The sequence below is a fragment of the Protopterus annectens genome, chromosome 12.part0 (assembly GCF_019279795.1).
Source record: "Protopterus annectens isolate FY-2018-M chromosome 12.part0, PAN1.0, whole genome shotgun sequence".
Classification (NCBI taxonomy): domain Eukaryota; kingdom Metazoa; phylum Chordata; order Ceratodontiformes; family Protopteridae; genus Protopterus; species Protopterus annectens.
In genome coordinates, this window is record NC_056746.1 from 86351456 (window position 1) to 86367332 (window position 15877).

Genomic DNA, 15877 nt, shown 5'->3' on the forward strand with positions numbered 1-15877 from the left:
GCTTTTCAACTTTTGGTATTAATTCAGATTTTTAAAAGTAGTGCTTGTTCAGCTTTATATTTGCACGTCCTCTTTTTTCCCCCTTTGTAAGTCTCTGACTTGATTTTGTAGATATTCAGATGAATGCATTTGCTTCAACAGCATTAATTAAGTACTGTTGATATTTCTCACACGCTCTTACAATAATAGTTCATGTAACGTATTCCCTTATAGAGCAACATATGTCCACTTGAAAGCTCCTTATTAAGGCATATGGAGAGAGACTCCCCTACTTGGCTTTTAGTGCTTGAGTTGTAGCTGGTTTTATCAAATTTGCTCCCACTTTAAAAAGGGATGGGTTTGCCATCTAATTCTCTGCACCTGCTAGAGCAATGGATATCTCTACTGCTAGTACATTTCCTCATGTCAGCACATGGTCCATCTTCTTCCCTGCTGGTACGTTTCCTCATGTCAACACATGGTCCATCTTCTTCCCTGCTGGTACGTTTCCTCATGTCAACACATGGTCCATCTTCTTCCCTGATGGTATGTTTCCTCATGTCAGCACATGGTCCATCTTCTTCCCTGCTGGTACGTTTCCTCATGTCAGCACATGGTCCATCTTCTTCCCTGTTGGTACGTTTCCCAATGTCAGCACATGGTCCATCATGTTCCCTGCTGGTACATTTCATCATGTCGGCACATGACCTCTAGAGGGATACCTATGAATGAAGATTGTCTTTGCACTAAATTGGTTTGTACTTCATGTCCAAATTCAGCAAGAAGAATGCAAATATCTGTAAATGTTTCCATTAGTTAAATTGTACCCACGCTCTGTGCCAATTTTTAATAAGAAGTTGAATGTCATTCATGGTTTTAAGACTCTGTCCTTTGGGGCTACGAAACAGATTAAACAGAGAATGATTGTTGCTCTACTTCAGTAGCACTTAATGACTTGACGTTCAAAGCATCAGGTCATCCAATTCATAACGATGGGGTCCTGGGAATGACTTGTTAGTGTGGATGTTTGATTTTTTTTTCTTTCCCAGTCAGGTCTCGAGTGCATCATTAAAGAAAAAGAATTGCTGCAGATAAACATAAATTTTCATTTTTTTTTCCTTTTGTTTTTGTAAAGATATTGTGCCGACCTTCAAACAGCCACCTACAGATGTTACAGTTACGGAAGGACTAATTGCAGAATTATCCTGTGATGTGTCCGGGGCGCCAAAGCCTGCCATAATGTGGAAGAAAAGTAAGTTGTTATTTCTGTGTTTTGTTTTTAATTTTTTCTATGTAATCATTGAAAACGTGTTATATATTTATTATAAAGTGGCATCATCATAAAAAAAGCAGAGAAGTAAATCATATAAATCATATTTTTCTGAAAAATCGGCTTTTTGTAGTACGTAGGACATAAACTGCTAAGGCCATGCAGTACCAATGAATTAAGGCAGCTTGGGTGTGAACTAGGTGACATGTCTGCTTGAATAGAAGTGCAGATGGTTTCAAGACAAGGTTTACCAAAATGAAAATCATCATTAGGAACATTTTTCTGTGGCTCATGGACATGCAGCTGCCATTGCCCGACTGCCCCTGGAATACAGTAAGGATAGTCATGATGCTGTCAGTATGGCTGATTTGTGCTGTATATGAATGGACGTAGCTGTCAGATTTGCTTCTGTTCATTGTTAGCTCAGTTTTAGACTTCACTCTTCAGGAGATTTGGCATTGTTTCCTTTAAGAAGAAATAGAGAAGCATACTAATTGTTTACCAGTTTCCCTGTAAAAATGAGGTATCGTGGGAAGGCAGAAGCATGCTTCAGTCTTTCTTAGAAAAAAAATGAATATGTTCCACAAGAAACATGTATCAGCTATACTGGAATAAAAAGACAAAGGTTCTTTCCCATCTCTGTGCCATAAGCATCTACTATCTTCTAGAAATATAAAATATAGAGTTATTAAATGTTAAATAGAAACTCTATCATAGGAGCTGCATATACCGATGAAGTGTCATTGCCCTATCCCTGCAAGTCTTGATATATGAGGGAAGGGGCTTGTTTGTCACCCTATTCGTGGGGAATGATCTTTTTTCTTCAGCTCCAGTGGGGTCAATGGCTACCTCATTCCTGACTACATTTGTGATTACTGTAATAGTTTTACTACTATGATGTTGGTTTCCAAAGTGCTCCCAGTGTTAAATTCCAGATCCGCCACTTCCAAAAGATGGCAGTACTTCTCCTGAAGATAGTTCCCATCATTGGTGAGCGTTATTTGAGCTGGCTGCAGTCTTTCGCAGCACCACAGCAGCACCATTAGCAGTGGGAGCCTTGGTTTATGCAGCTCCACTTTATCCACAGTCCATTACTAATGTCTGATATTGTCATTATTGGCGTCGCTGATTACTCCAGGGGTCCAGGGAAGTAAATATTGTGGGAAGAAATATCCAGGGAATTGTTATGGCTAGGCTTGTATAGGCCTTAGAGCTGATAGCCTAGTACCAACCTATGAACTCCGTAAACGTCTCTCTACCTGGGGACGTCACTTTTTGCCATTTTACCTATGAGGCAGTCAAACTTTTCTTTATCAGTCACTTTGTGCAAGACTGCCCAGTAAGCATTTCACAGGCAAGTCACTGTCCTTGAAGCATCTTTACATGGCTGACATGAGATTAGTTACATGTCCATTGTTAAACATTATAATCTTTTAAATTTGAAAAAGATGAATTGATTGGAGCATAATTGTTTCCTCAAGAGTTAGAGGTGTTTTGAGATCCACTTTTTTTATTTTGTGAATTGTCTGTCTTGTTTGCTTTTGGTAGATGTACACTAAGTGGAAATTGGCGAACAGTGTTTTATTTGTGGTATTAGAAATAAGGATGCTTGTGAAGTTTGCAGATTAGAAGAAGTAACATAACATTGGTAGAATTGTTATCCAGCACCTTGAATGTATTCATTCCATTTATTAAATCGATTGTATACTTAAAGTGTAATGTGCTAACAGTAAAAAAGGAAGTGTGTGTGTATGTATATTTCTAGGGCTATGTATCTTGGAAAAGTCTCTTATTTAATTGAGCTGTGTAACAGATATGACAAGAAAGCCAAACTGGTAAATAGTACTAAGCCATTTTCAGATGTCAGACTCACTCTCAGTTGCGGCCAGTATGGAGTTAATTATGTAATCGCTGTATGACTTATTCACAGTGCATGTTGTGTGCATTTTGCTTTCTGTTTTGCCCCACTGATCAGCTGTTAGCAAAATCATATAATCAAATTGTTGTTATATGGAAAAAGAGAGCTTTCATGACTCTATAGAGAGAGATGGTGATCAACATTCAGGGTTGGAATCTAGTCCAAGGGATAAACCTTTGCAAAGCCATCGATCATATGTCCACTCCACTGAAGGGCTTCATTTACCAGTTTAGCTTGTAAAACGATATGAACAGGTCTTTTCGAGTGACTGTAGTTACTATAGGAGGGGATTCAAAAAAGTACAGCTTATTTCAGTTAGATTGTAATAGTAAAAGCAACTCCTTTATCCTCCAGAATAGTACTGAAAGCACAGGGATTCGTTCCCTCCCCAGTTCTGATAGTTGTTTATGTAAAGTTTTCCATGAGAAAATTGAATGGTACTTGAAATTATTGAACTAGAATCCATTCACTGAATTACTTTGTTTTTCTACCACCTTCATTGGTGAGAGAGTTTTTGTGGTTGGATTTTCCAGTTAGTTGCATCTCCTCTGCAAAGTCCAAAGCCAGCTATAGATACCTTGGATTATCCATGGTCACTCAGACTACAGTGCCTTCCACACATTTAGGCCAACAGTAGCACAGACGGAGCTAAAGGTGGAGGCCTCTGTATCTGCATTAGCAGCAAATACAGCTGCAGCCTTGTTAAATAGGATTATGCTCTGGCATTCATCCATGTACAAATCTCCATCGAAAAGGTTTCTTAACATTTCCTGGTCAGTTACATGTCACCCTCTCTGACCTACAAAGCTTACAACTCTTACCAAGACCAACTAGAGATGCTCACTATCCAACCAAATACAATTTTCATGGGAGACTGTAACTACCCCCTATATAGACTGGGAAACGTCTGTAACTACCCCTATACAGACTGGGAAACGTGCACTGCCTGTACCTCAGTCACAATGATCTGTGGACCAAAACATCAACACCCTGATCCAGACAGAGTACACTCCAACCGGAACTAGACCTGGTACTCGCCAACATGGGAGAGCATTGCACCCTTCCGTGTCACATCCTCATTGGTGAGTTCAGACCTCAAAACTGTTAGTTTTGAAATAAAAATCTGGAAAATCCAACAAAACCCCTATCAAGAACTATCCTAAAGTAAACTACATCCTATTAAGCAATGTTTTTTTTAAAATTCACGGCTCCCCCAAACCTAGCGAACACAGCTACCTATGCAGAATTATTTACAGAAACCCTCTACAAACATGTACATGGCTGTATTGAGGCTGCCTTACCTACCAGAAGTAAGGCCAGATCCAACATCAAAAACCAACCCAACTGATGAAATCCTTACCTTAATAGGATATGCAATAAAAGAAAAAAAGTCATGGCCAAAATCCAAAAGAGCAACTCTTTTATACAGAAGTTCTGTGATATTCAACTAGACCCATGCTAAGGATGATCACAAGGCCTTCTTCAGCTATGTCAGGAACCTTAAATGTAACACTCAGCAGTATGAAGAACTGGTCATAAATGGCAGAATCTTGACTGACCAGGGTGACATAGTGAATCTACTGGCTGATAAATGTACCTCTAAATTCAGCCCCTCACTCCCCCCCCCGTAAAATCCCTACTAGCATTCCCCCCACAAGTAGCAACAGGGAGCAGGTCCTGGCAGCATTTGCTAAGACCAAAAACACTGCTTGAATGGGCCCTGACAGTATCCACAGTTGCCTCCTAAAAAGCCAAAAAGAATGACCTGGTAGGACCACTTGAGACCCTCTTCAACTACAGCCTCAAAACAGGTTATGTGCCAGGTGAATGGAGGGCCGCAACGGTCACCCCTCTTCATAAGGTTGCACCATCAACTGACCTGGACAAATGGATGGGTGACTGCAGATTCACCCCGGGGATGTTGTCCCTCATGGACGAGTAGTCGGTGCTGATTTGTAAAGTATGTCCATTTAACCAAGGACAATTGCGGCAACCTGGGATTAACATGGCCAGGCTTGGAAAAGCTCTGGGACCACTAGCCTAGTAACCTCATATGAACCTATGACCTTGGGAACTACAAACCCATTAGTCTAATATGTCAAATATGCAAAGCCATCAAATGTATTATCATATAAATGATCATTACAAGGACACTGGCAACCTACAGACACTGGACCCATTCTAGTTTGGCTTTGTTAAGGGAAGGTCTTGCCTACCCATCCTGGTGGACTGCTTCAAGAGGGTCACCAGCGATAAGGATGAGGAGAAAGTGGTGCATACTGCCCCTGCTGACCTGTCCATGGCGTTTGATACAATACTCCTACTCGGATAGTATTGACAAACTCTCAGAATTAGGCATAAATCCCTATGTAGCTCACTAGCTAGCTGGCTGCCTCACATGTAGGACCCAAGAAGTCAGGATCAATGAGATCACCTCCATCAACAGACCAGTCACCAGCAGTTTTCCCCAGTGCTCTGTGTTTGGCATCTACTTCTTGGAGGTTAAGGCTAACATCAAAGGGCCCTGGCTCACCAAGTTTGCAGATTATTGCAAACTGGGAGGTGTAATAGATCCCCCCCCCCATGCAAACTGGGAGGTGTCATAGACCCCCCCATGAAACCAGCATCGTACAAGCAGTGTGAAGAAATGCATTGCAGCGCCATTTGGGAAATCATCCCCCTAAGCTAATTATTCCATCAATAAAATGCCCTTAAAAGTTGACCCAGTAGTTAGGGATCTGGGAACATATGTAGGCAGTAATTTGGCCTTCAACCACATATAACCAAGATAGCAAGAAAATAATTGTGTGTCACCAACTCATAAGCAAGGGTATGGCATCCAGGTCCAAGGAAGTTATAGTACCGCTCTACTCGGTCCTTATTGGACCCATCATTGAGTGCAGTGCCCCCTTTTGGCATGTGTCTAGCCAGGCACTTTTAACAGCTGGAATGCTCTCAAAGGTTCCTCACCAGTAGAACCCAGGGTATGACTACCCTATCCTACACAGCTCACCTTAAGGCCCTATCTCTGTACTCCATCTCCTACAGGTTACTGAGAAGTGATCTATGCATGGCATTTAAGGCATCATCAGATCGAAGTCTGATGGATCTCTTGCACATCCACAAAAAAACAGCACCAGAAGCACTAGATCCAAGGACCTGAACTTTGCCAGATACATAAATATATCGTACTGGAGAGACCAATATGTGTCTCAAAGATCCTTCACACTATGACATAGGCTCCCCATCCATGTAAAACAGAGTTCATCCCTGACCGTATTCAAACAAAACCGTGATTATTGGATGGGAATGTACATATTCACCCCTGGTCTGGCCCCCCACATCTTTGATGGACAGAGGTTGACAGTAAGTATATTAATCCCCAAATAACATACCCCTACTCATAACCCTTGGCTACCTTTCCAAGTAGGTATCCCTATCATGAATGGAAATTGGATACAAACATGTATCCCATGACATAATAAAGAAGTGTTTGTTTAGAAATGGATTTGCTTGCATTGCATCTGAACATTCAACGTCCTTTATTCTTTCCCAGAGTGCCTCATTCTTTGGCAGCAGCAGCAAATTCCTTTTCAGTACCTTAGTCTTAGGGGTCTTCTTTATGCATGTCAGCAATATCCCTAATAGTAAAATTACTTTTAAACCTGAAAAGAGGAAAAAATAAAAAGCTCATTTTGATGGTTCCTTTTTGGTGAAGGTAGCCATTATCCACTCTTCTACATCAAGTGTCCAGAGTAGAACTTTTACACTACTTTTTCACTGCAAGTTGCTAATATTACAGTAAGAGAAGATATTGTTACCTAATATCAAAGGTCTCACCTCGATACCTTGTAGGATCGCAGGACTGAATCCTATTGGCCATTTATTTTCAGTGAAGGGCTGCACATTTTTAGAGAAGCAAAACAGCCAGATGTAATAAAATCCTACCTACCAACATGGACAGGATTCTTATTGTGGTGTCAGAAAAATTGTAGTAATAAAGACGTTATTTCTCTTTCTCAAATGTTATATTAATTTGTATACTATCATTACAGTTAATGTATGTACTGTACCTGTGTACTATGTATGTATTCTACCTATGTTCCAAATTTCAGCTGTACACCACAAATCTATTAATTACCTTTATTTTTAAAATTAATATTTTTTTTGTTTGTTCTCTCCACTGTAACTGTTTATGTGCCGCATACCACTGTAAAAAGATGTCTCCTGTAATTTGTGTGTATACTGATCATGTCTAAATAACTAAATGTGTCTGTAATTTTTCTTTGTGGTGCTTTTCTCCCTGGGCTTCTGCTGAAAAAGGGCCTTTTCGGCTCAGTCAGACACCCCCGGTTAAAAAATGTAAAATAAATAAATAAAAATAAATTATTTAATACAAGTTTGACATATTCAAGTACATATTTCATACATCTCTGCCTGTTTTATCTATAAAATCATCATCGTCTATAAATAAGCAGCTATGGAAAGGTATTCTGTATTTGAGACCCCCTACACATCCAGTGTCTTCGGCTTGGCATGTGAATGCTCTTCTTAAATAGTGGACTTTGCTTCCACTTCAGTCAGTGATACCAGATGACCATGAAGACTTATCCAGGAAAGACCCAGTTTATAGTTTCTGTTACTGTGGCTACAGGAATTTCCAAAGTGTAGGCATTAATGTGTAAGTAATACATGCGTACAGACACACACACACACTTCCATAAGAGCCATACGACTTTGAAAACATATCCCATTTTATGCATCCTTTTTTTACACCTAAGCAGGTGTCTGAATTTCCATTTATTCAATCCATTCAGCTTTGTGGCTTCTCCCTGAAAAATAAAAAACAGGAAAACAAATGGAAGATGTTTTGTACTGTATGGATGTCCACAGAGCGCTTACATGTTCATAGGTGTTTACAAGGCTAATGACCACAAGGGCCTTTTTAAGCTTATGAAAAGAGACGAAAAAATGAGGTGAAGACTTCGGAGCTAGGATCCAGAAAATAAACTTTTTTAGCGCTTTCATCTTCGGTACAGTAGGACTTCTTTAGAACAAAGAATCACGACTCCTACTCAGTCTTTTATTTATATATATATATATATATATATATATATATATTTATATATAAAATGGTCCATTATTCAATTAATCAGTCATCCAAAATCAATCACCATGGAGACTATTTAAAGCAATACTACATCTACAACTAAAAACTAAATACATGTAGAAACAAATATAGTCACGCACAAATTCTCCCCTTCTAAAGCCCTCTCTCTCAACAAGCAATCCTTCAATATCATCAGACATACCAACTCCACTATTGATGTTGTTCCTTTTGCTAAACTTCTTGGGGTTACCATTGATGAACACCTGAAGTTCGATACATGTCCAACTAAATATTAAGAAAACCCACCAGAAACTTGGTATGCTATACAGAAATTCTCACTTTCTCTCCCCTTCTACAAGGCAAACTCTCGCCACCACCTACTTACTACCATCACTACTGCACGGTGCTCCACTACTAACCAACCTCTCTTCCGCCATCTCTGCAAAACTAGAAATCTGTTACAACAAAATCTCTAAATTCGCTACTAAATCTAACCACTCCTCCCACCATTGTACCTATCTCCACATGCCAAACTGGCTAGAGCTTCCCAACTATCTTGACTACCTCCAACTCACTTGTTGTGTCTTTCGGCTTTTCCCAGTTAGGGGTCGCCACAGCGGAACTCCGGTCCGCTAATGATTGGCAGCAGATTTTTACGTGCTGAGTTGCCAGCTCTGACGCACAACCTTTAATGAAGGTACGCCCATTCACGCATGTCTCCGCACAGAAGATGCTCTAGCTGAGAATCAAACGGGACAACGTCTTGCTGTGAGGCAACAACGCTACTGCAGCACCACCACCGCGACTACCTCCAACTCACTACAGCCCACAAATTAATCTTTAAACCTACTGCATGCCCTGCCCTAACAAATATCTTACTATTTTACACACCTCTTAGACCCCTGAGATCTGCCCAACAAAATCTACTTTCTGTATACAAACCAAAAGTCCCACTGGCCAGTTTCTCCTATTCTTTTCCTTAGCCAAAAATTGGAACTCTCTCCCACCCTTGCTACGAATCCCTAAAAACTTTGAACACTTCAAATCCCAGCTCCATTCCTACCTCTCCCATAAATGGAAATGTAACTGCACACTACCTACATAATCCTGCCACTGTCTCTTATACATGTACCTGCACATATTCCTCTACACCATGCTGTTTTTCGTCTACAGCTGCCCCTCTCTGAATCTAATGTAATATAACATCAAAACCTTGAATTTATATAATGTAAATACTGTACATAGCTTTCTATCTCTACTCTCTCTCCCTATCTGGGAATATATCTCTTTTCTACCTACATATAAGGTTGATACTAAGAGGTGATGCTAACTAACCAAGATAATTATTTCTACCATGTGTGTACTCCACTTTTGCTACTAAATAATTGCCTCTTTCTCTACTACTCAACTACCTCTCTTCTTTCACCACAATCTTGAATGTATACATAGTACACTTTGTACTCTCCACCTTTATTTCCCACACATTTTACGAACACTAACAAACTGGAACGGTAGAAGACAAACTAGTTCAAAACACAATTAGATCCGATAATAGCAATCCACTCGGTCCACTCGGTCTTGGTAGAAGTAGTTTATTAAAACAAAGTGCGCTCAGTTTCATACACTTTTCGTCGGAGGCACAGACTCCAACTTCTTCAGATGAAATACAATGCATTCTACGGTGTCACTAGTGCAGGGATAAGTAAACTCCTGACATAACTGACAGTCAATTAAAAATTAAAATTCATTACTAAAATTCATCAATTAGGTTTTAAAATGCAAGCTCACTGCTACATATTACTATTCTAAGCACTAGTTGTTACGAGTGCATTAAAACATTCCATGAAAGTATTAATGTTATTTATTATGTTATAAATATATTTAATGTTTAAATATTAAATGTCCTTGATGTCTGTTATTTGTTTGTTTGTCTGTTTATTTAATTATTTAATTATTTAATCAGCCAGTAGTGAACGTAATGTAACAAGCGCATGTAGTGTTAAAAGCGCAGTGTAAGCCTCGTAAATAAAAACGCTTAGTTAAACGGTACACTATGAAGCCTACCTGTAGGTTATAATAACAGTAGTGTGAAAACCTAAATAATAAACATAATTAAACCATTATGTTCTTCCTAAAAACTACAAAAATGTATATGCTGTAAAAGATTTAATCTAATAAGAAATAATCAAGTAGTAAATTAGGTAGTAAATTTGTGCCCTCAGGAATTAGAATTATAAATTAAATTTACTATAGTTAATAGAATGTAAATATGTAAAAATAAGTAAATAACTAATGCAACCTAAAGATACCACCTATAAATATATATAAATATTAAATATTTAAACATTTAAATATTTAAACTATATCTGTAAATTTATCTCTCTAAGTTCTTTAACCTAAGAATGCATTTAATAGATGACATTTCATTTCATTTATTCCTGGCTGTTGATTGGCATAAGTTCTAAGTTCATAAGTTATAAGTTCTAAAATTTACTACTTGATTATTTCTTCTTATTAGATTAAATCTTTTACAGCATATACATTTTTGTAGTTTTTTAGGAAGAACATAATGGTTTAATTATGTTTATTATTTAAGTTTTCACACTACTGTTATTATAACCTACAGGTAGGCTTCATAGTGTACCTTTTAACTAAGCGTTTTTATTTACGAGTCTTACACTGGGCTTTTAACGCTACATGCGCTTGTTACATTACGTTCACTACTGGCTGATTAAATAATTAAATAATTAAATAAATAATTAAATAGACAAACAAATAACAGACATCAAGGACATTTAATATTTAAACATTAAATATATTTATAACATAATAAATAACATTAATACTTTCATGGAATGTTTTAATGCACTCGTAACAACTAGTGCTTAGAATAGTAATATGTAGCAGTGAGCTTGCATTTTAAAACCTAATTGATGAATTTTAGTAATGAATTTTAATTTTTAATTGACTGTCAATTACGTCAGGAGTTTACTTATCCCTGCACTAGTGACACCGTAGAATGCATTGTATTTCATCTGAAGAAGTTGGAGTCTGTGCCTCCGACGAAAAGTGTATGAAACTGAGCGCACTTTGTTTTAATAAACTACTTCTACCAAGACCGAGTGGCCCGAGTGGATTGCTATTATCGGATCTAATTGTGTTTTGAACTATTTTACAAACACTACTTACTGCTATCTTTCAAATATTCAGTCTTTGCAACTACTAACATAAGAGTTACAATGTGATGGTATTTAGCGTTTTGTTCATACTATTTCTGCTGCCTCACTTCAACTATATGCTGTGCAAATGTCTTTCTAATCAACTATGTATGTATGTCATGAAGTGTGTTTATTTTTGCATTTGTAATTTGCTACATCTCATTATATAATTCTACATTTGTTTTTATATAATTATATGTTTGATTTACTTGTATGTAATGTGGAGATTTTCTCCCTGGGCCTCCACTGAAAATGGGCTGCTTGAGCCCAGTGGACCTCCCCGGTCATCAAACTTGAGATAAATAAATAAATAAATTCAACCAGCCACAACATAACATACTTGGATTTAAAGTAAAAATAAAAACATTAGCAAATCAAATAAATGTAAATAAATATATATAGATAAATTCTGGATGCATGTCCCACCAGATCTTAACATATCTTACTCAAATAAATTAAAAAGCTTCAGAAAACCTTTTTTTTTTAACATGTATTGGTATCCATCTTAAGTAGAATGCTGCTTTCAGTTTTAAAATACTAGACAGAGAAGTAGTTCATTTAGACCAGGATGTACAGTGGCATTAGTTCTTAACTGTTTACCCCTACTCAGTCTTTTTATATATATATAATGGTCCATTAGTCAATTGATCTTCCCAAATCCGTCACCATTGATAAAGGCAATACTCCATCTACCACTAAAACCTAAATAAATACATGATTTTCTTTCTGAAGAAGTCCTACTGTACCGAGGATGAAAGTGCTAAATAGTTTATTTTTCTGGATCCTAGTGCCAAAGTCTTCTCCTCCTTTTTTTGTTTTTTTACATAGTTTGTGGTTGTTTTACTTTGTTTGGCCTTTTTAAACCTAGCCATGCATCCCAAATGTCTGACAAGTTCTGATACCCTTGATAAGTGTAAGCATGGGCCTGGGAGATGAACCACTTGCAGGTTACCTGTGTCCATTAGAGACATAGGTGCTAAACCAGGGATGAATTTCCGGTTTCCCATCCAGTTATCCAAGTTGCACTTGAATTGGGTTAGGGAGGAACTCTGCTTCACATGGGTGGTGAGCCTGTTCCATAGACGTGGTAGTCTCTGGGATACATACTTGTCTCTCCAGCAGAGCAGGTCCTCTTTATATCACAGGCAAGGTTTAAGTCTTTAGAATGGGTAATTCTGGTGCTGTTTGTTCTGTGGATATGCAGGAGATCCATCAGAGTGGGGTCTGATAATGCCCTGTATGCCACACGTAGATCTCCCCTGAAAAACCTGTAGGAGACAGATTAGAGGGATAGGGCCTTGAGGTGGTCTGCATAAGACATTTAACCTACGCCCTGTGTTCTTTAAGTGAGGAACCTCTGTGAATGTTCCGATTGTTGGATATGCCTGGTTAGGTACATACCAAAGGGGGCATTGTACTCAGTGATAGGTTTGATGAATGCCGACTACAGTGAACTAATGACTTCCTTGGAATTAGGTGGCATACCTTTGTCTATAAGTTGTGCAACATAGAATGATTTCCTCACTACTGTAGACAAGTGATGGTCAAAGGCTAGAATACTATTTATGTGTGTCCCCAAGTCCCTGACTACTGAGTCAGCTCTTGTATATTGTGCAGATGTACAAGTGCATCATTTGTTTTCCTGCTATCAAAGAAAAGACAAGTATAACAGGACTGCCCAGCAACCAAGAAGACCCTTTTATAGTGGGCAGCTAATTGTAAGTTATCAGTTTTGATAAGTAGCCCAAGGCATTCTTTAGAATGGCTAGGACACTGACTCCATCAGCCCAGTTGCTACCACTTCAGCCTTTTTCAGGATCGCCTCCCTTCAGACTCTTTGTGAGGCTCTTTCCTAATAGACTGCACATACCTTTTCAAACTTTAGAGACTTGGGTGTTCATTCTAGGAGGGGAGTGGGATTTGCTTTGGTAGTCCAACTGATTATGCTTTAAACACGTTTCCTACTCATGGAGCTTTGGTGTATACTTCTTAAAGTTTACGTATGATTTGCTGTAGCACTGACCCTTGCAAGGTACAATTAATAAAGCTGTTTAAGTACTTAACCCTGGTACTGTACTCATAATGAGCCTAGTAATAACTTGTTTATTGGTAGCTGTGTCACGTTGCTGGTTATTGCCTTTATTACCTCACTTAGTTAAATCCTAACTTTTTCACATAAGAGTATATTCCTAACGTGTTATAACAAAGCTTTACAAAAAGAGATTATCTCTAAGTTAAGAATGAATGGCTGTATTATCAGAACATGTCAGCTTAATATGCCAAATCTTGTACCATATCAGCATGTAGAAAAACTTGGTATACAAATTTTAATAATGCATGAACTTTGAGCTCAGTGTTTTATGAACTAATGTGAGAATTAAATAAACTGTTTTTGCAGAGAGAATAAGCCGTTCTGAAGCCTCATACCACCTCTAACTTTACTATTCTCAGTGAGAGGTTGGTGCACCTTGGACAAGGAACAATTCCCTAATAGGTAATGAAAATCTCATCTCACTCTCTTTCCTAGGTGCACCAACTTGGATGAACCAGAATTTAAAATTCTTGTGACCGCACTACATTTAAATGAAGTGAGCAGCGAAACCTAAGAAAATAACATCCTGAAACAGCATGTTTGAACAACTGACCAAGGCTCAGGTGTTCAAGCAAGTCACTATAAGCTGTTTGCAAGCAAATTTATCTTTTTATCTATCAATGTATAATAAATATATGTAGGAACATACGGGTATATCTTAGAAAAATAGAAAGAACAGACTTTTGAAAAAACATTACAGTGATCCAGTTACATGCACTCACAACTCGCTCTTTCTCTATACACACACACACACACACACACACACACACACACACACACACACACACACACACACACACACACACACACACACACACCAATCCAGCATAGGAAAAGGCACTTCAGGCTGCAGCTTTACAAAAACAGGTTAGGGTGTGTTTTGTGTCTGCTTTTTTTATAAACTTTGATATTGCATATATGTGTATGTGACTATATTTCATGAAAGTTAGACAATGGAAGAGTCAAGAGCACGAAACCAACTGACTGTAATCAAAGGATTTAATGAGTTGAAGCGCTTTTTGTTTGCTTTCTTTAGAAAACTTCTTCAGAACAAACAATTTGAAAATTTAAACCACTTAACACAAGTTTAAATAGTCACTGTAATTAAAACAATTACATCCAAACCAATCATCGCTAAACAGCATATCTACCTTCCATTCCAAGTGTTTCTCTTAAAGAAAACCAATAGTTTAAAATAAATTATGAATATAAAAAGAAAAAATATATATAAATGTAAATATTGCATGTAATGGTAACAGTGTTCATACCTATATTTCATGACATCAACCAAAAATTTCTGAAACTCAATGAATCGGGGAAAATGTTTTATGCAGTGTGCAAGTCCCCCATGTATCTCTCTCATCCCCACTGGTAATTAGATATACCAACTCTTCAAAAGCAAAACAGTGGGGAAAGGGTAAAATCCGACTGCCCACTGTGCAGCGATCCCCCAAAACAAATGCCTGCATCCTGCAGTGAACTGGCAGATCTATAAAACATGCTTCTTTCCAAAACCTTTGATTTGCCAACATATGAAAAATCACACTGAACCCATACACACACACACACATATATATATATATATATATATATATATATATATATATACATACAAGCACACACACACATATATATGTATATATATATATATATATATATATATATATATATATATATATATATATATATACATATACATACACACACACACACACACACACACATATATATATATATATATATATATATATATTCCATTCAGAAGCTCACTTTTCAGAAAGTCAGAATTCATATAGTCGAGACCATATGATCGACTTTCTGAAAAACTCGGTTTGGAAAACAACAAAAATCTAGTAAGCCCCCCTGCACCCCCACAATTTCCCAATCCTCACTGTACCACGATCTCCATTCAAAAGCTTCAAGTTTTTGGAAAGTTGATCATATGGTCTCGACCATATAAAATTCAACTGTCTGAAAATCCTATCCCATATGTATAAATATATAAGACCAATACCAGATCACACATCACTCAACAACACAGAAAAGTAAAAAAAAACTTCTTTAAAACTCTGTTGCTCAGTTATCTTGAACAAAACACTGCCTTACACAGTGATGAAACAAATTGATGAATTAAGCCAAATCAACTTTTCAACCATTTAGTACAGGTGACTGTTGTCCATAACTTGAATGTCAGACAATAATGTACAGAAGAGGAAAATCATGGCTAAATGAAATTTGTCATTTGGAGCTTAAACCAAGATTAAAGCTACACAAAAATAAAAATTAAGCG

General features: G+C 37.7%; 1 protein-coding gene across 1 annotated transcript in view; it reads left to right on the plus strand.

The window, feature by feature from the left end:
• The window catches only part of SDK1 (sidekick cell adhesion molecule 1), a 2805673-nt gene that overhangs the window by 1484205 nt on the left and 1305591 nt on the right, over window positions 1-15877 (plus strand). Inside the window, exon 9 of the mRNA XM_044089098.1 lies at window positions 1115-1231. Coding sequence (XP_043945033.1) covers window positions 1115-1231 — 117 coding nt within the window. The remainder of the gene's footprint in view (window positions 1-1114; window positions 1232-15877) is intronic.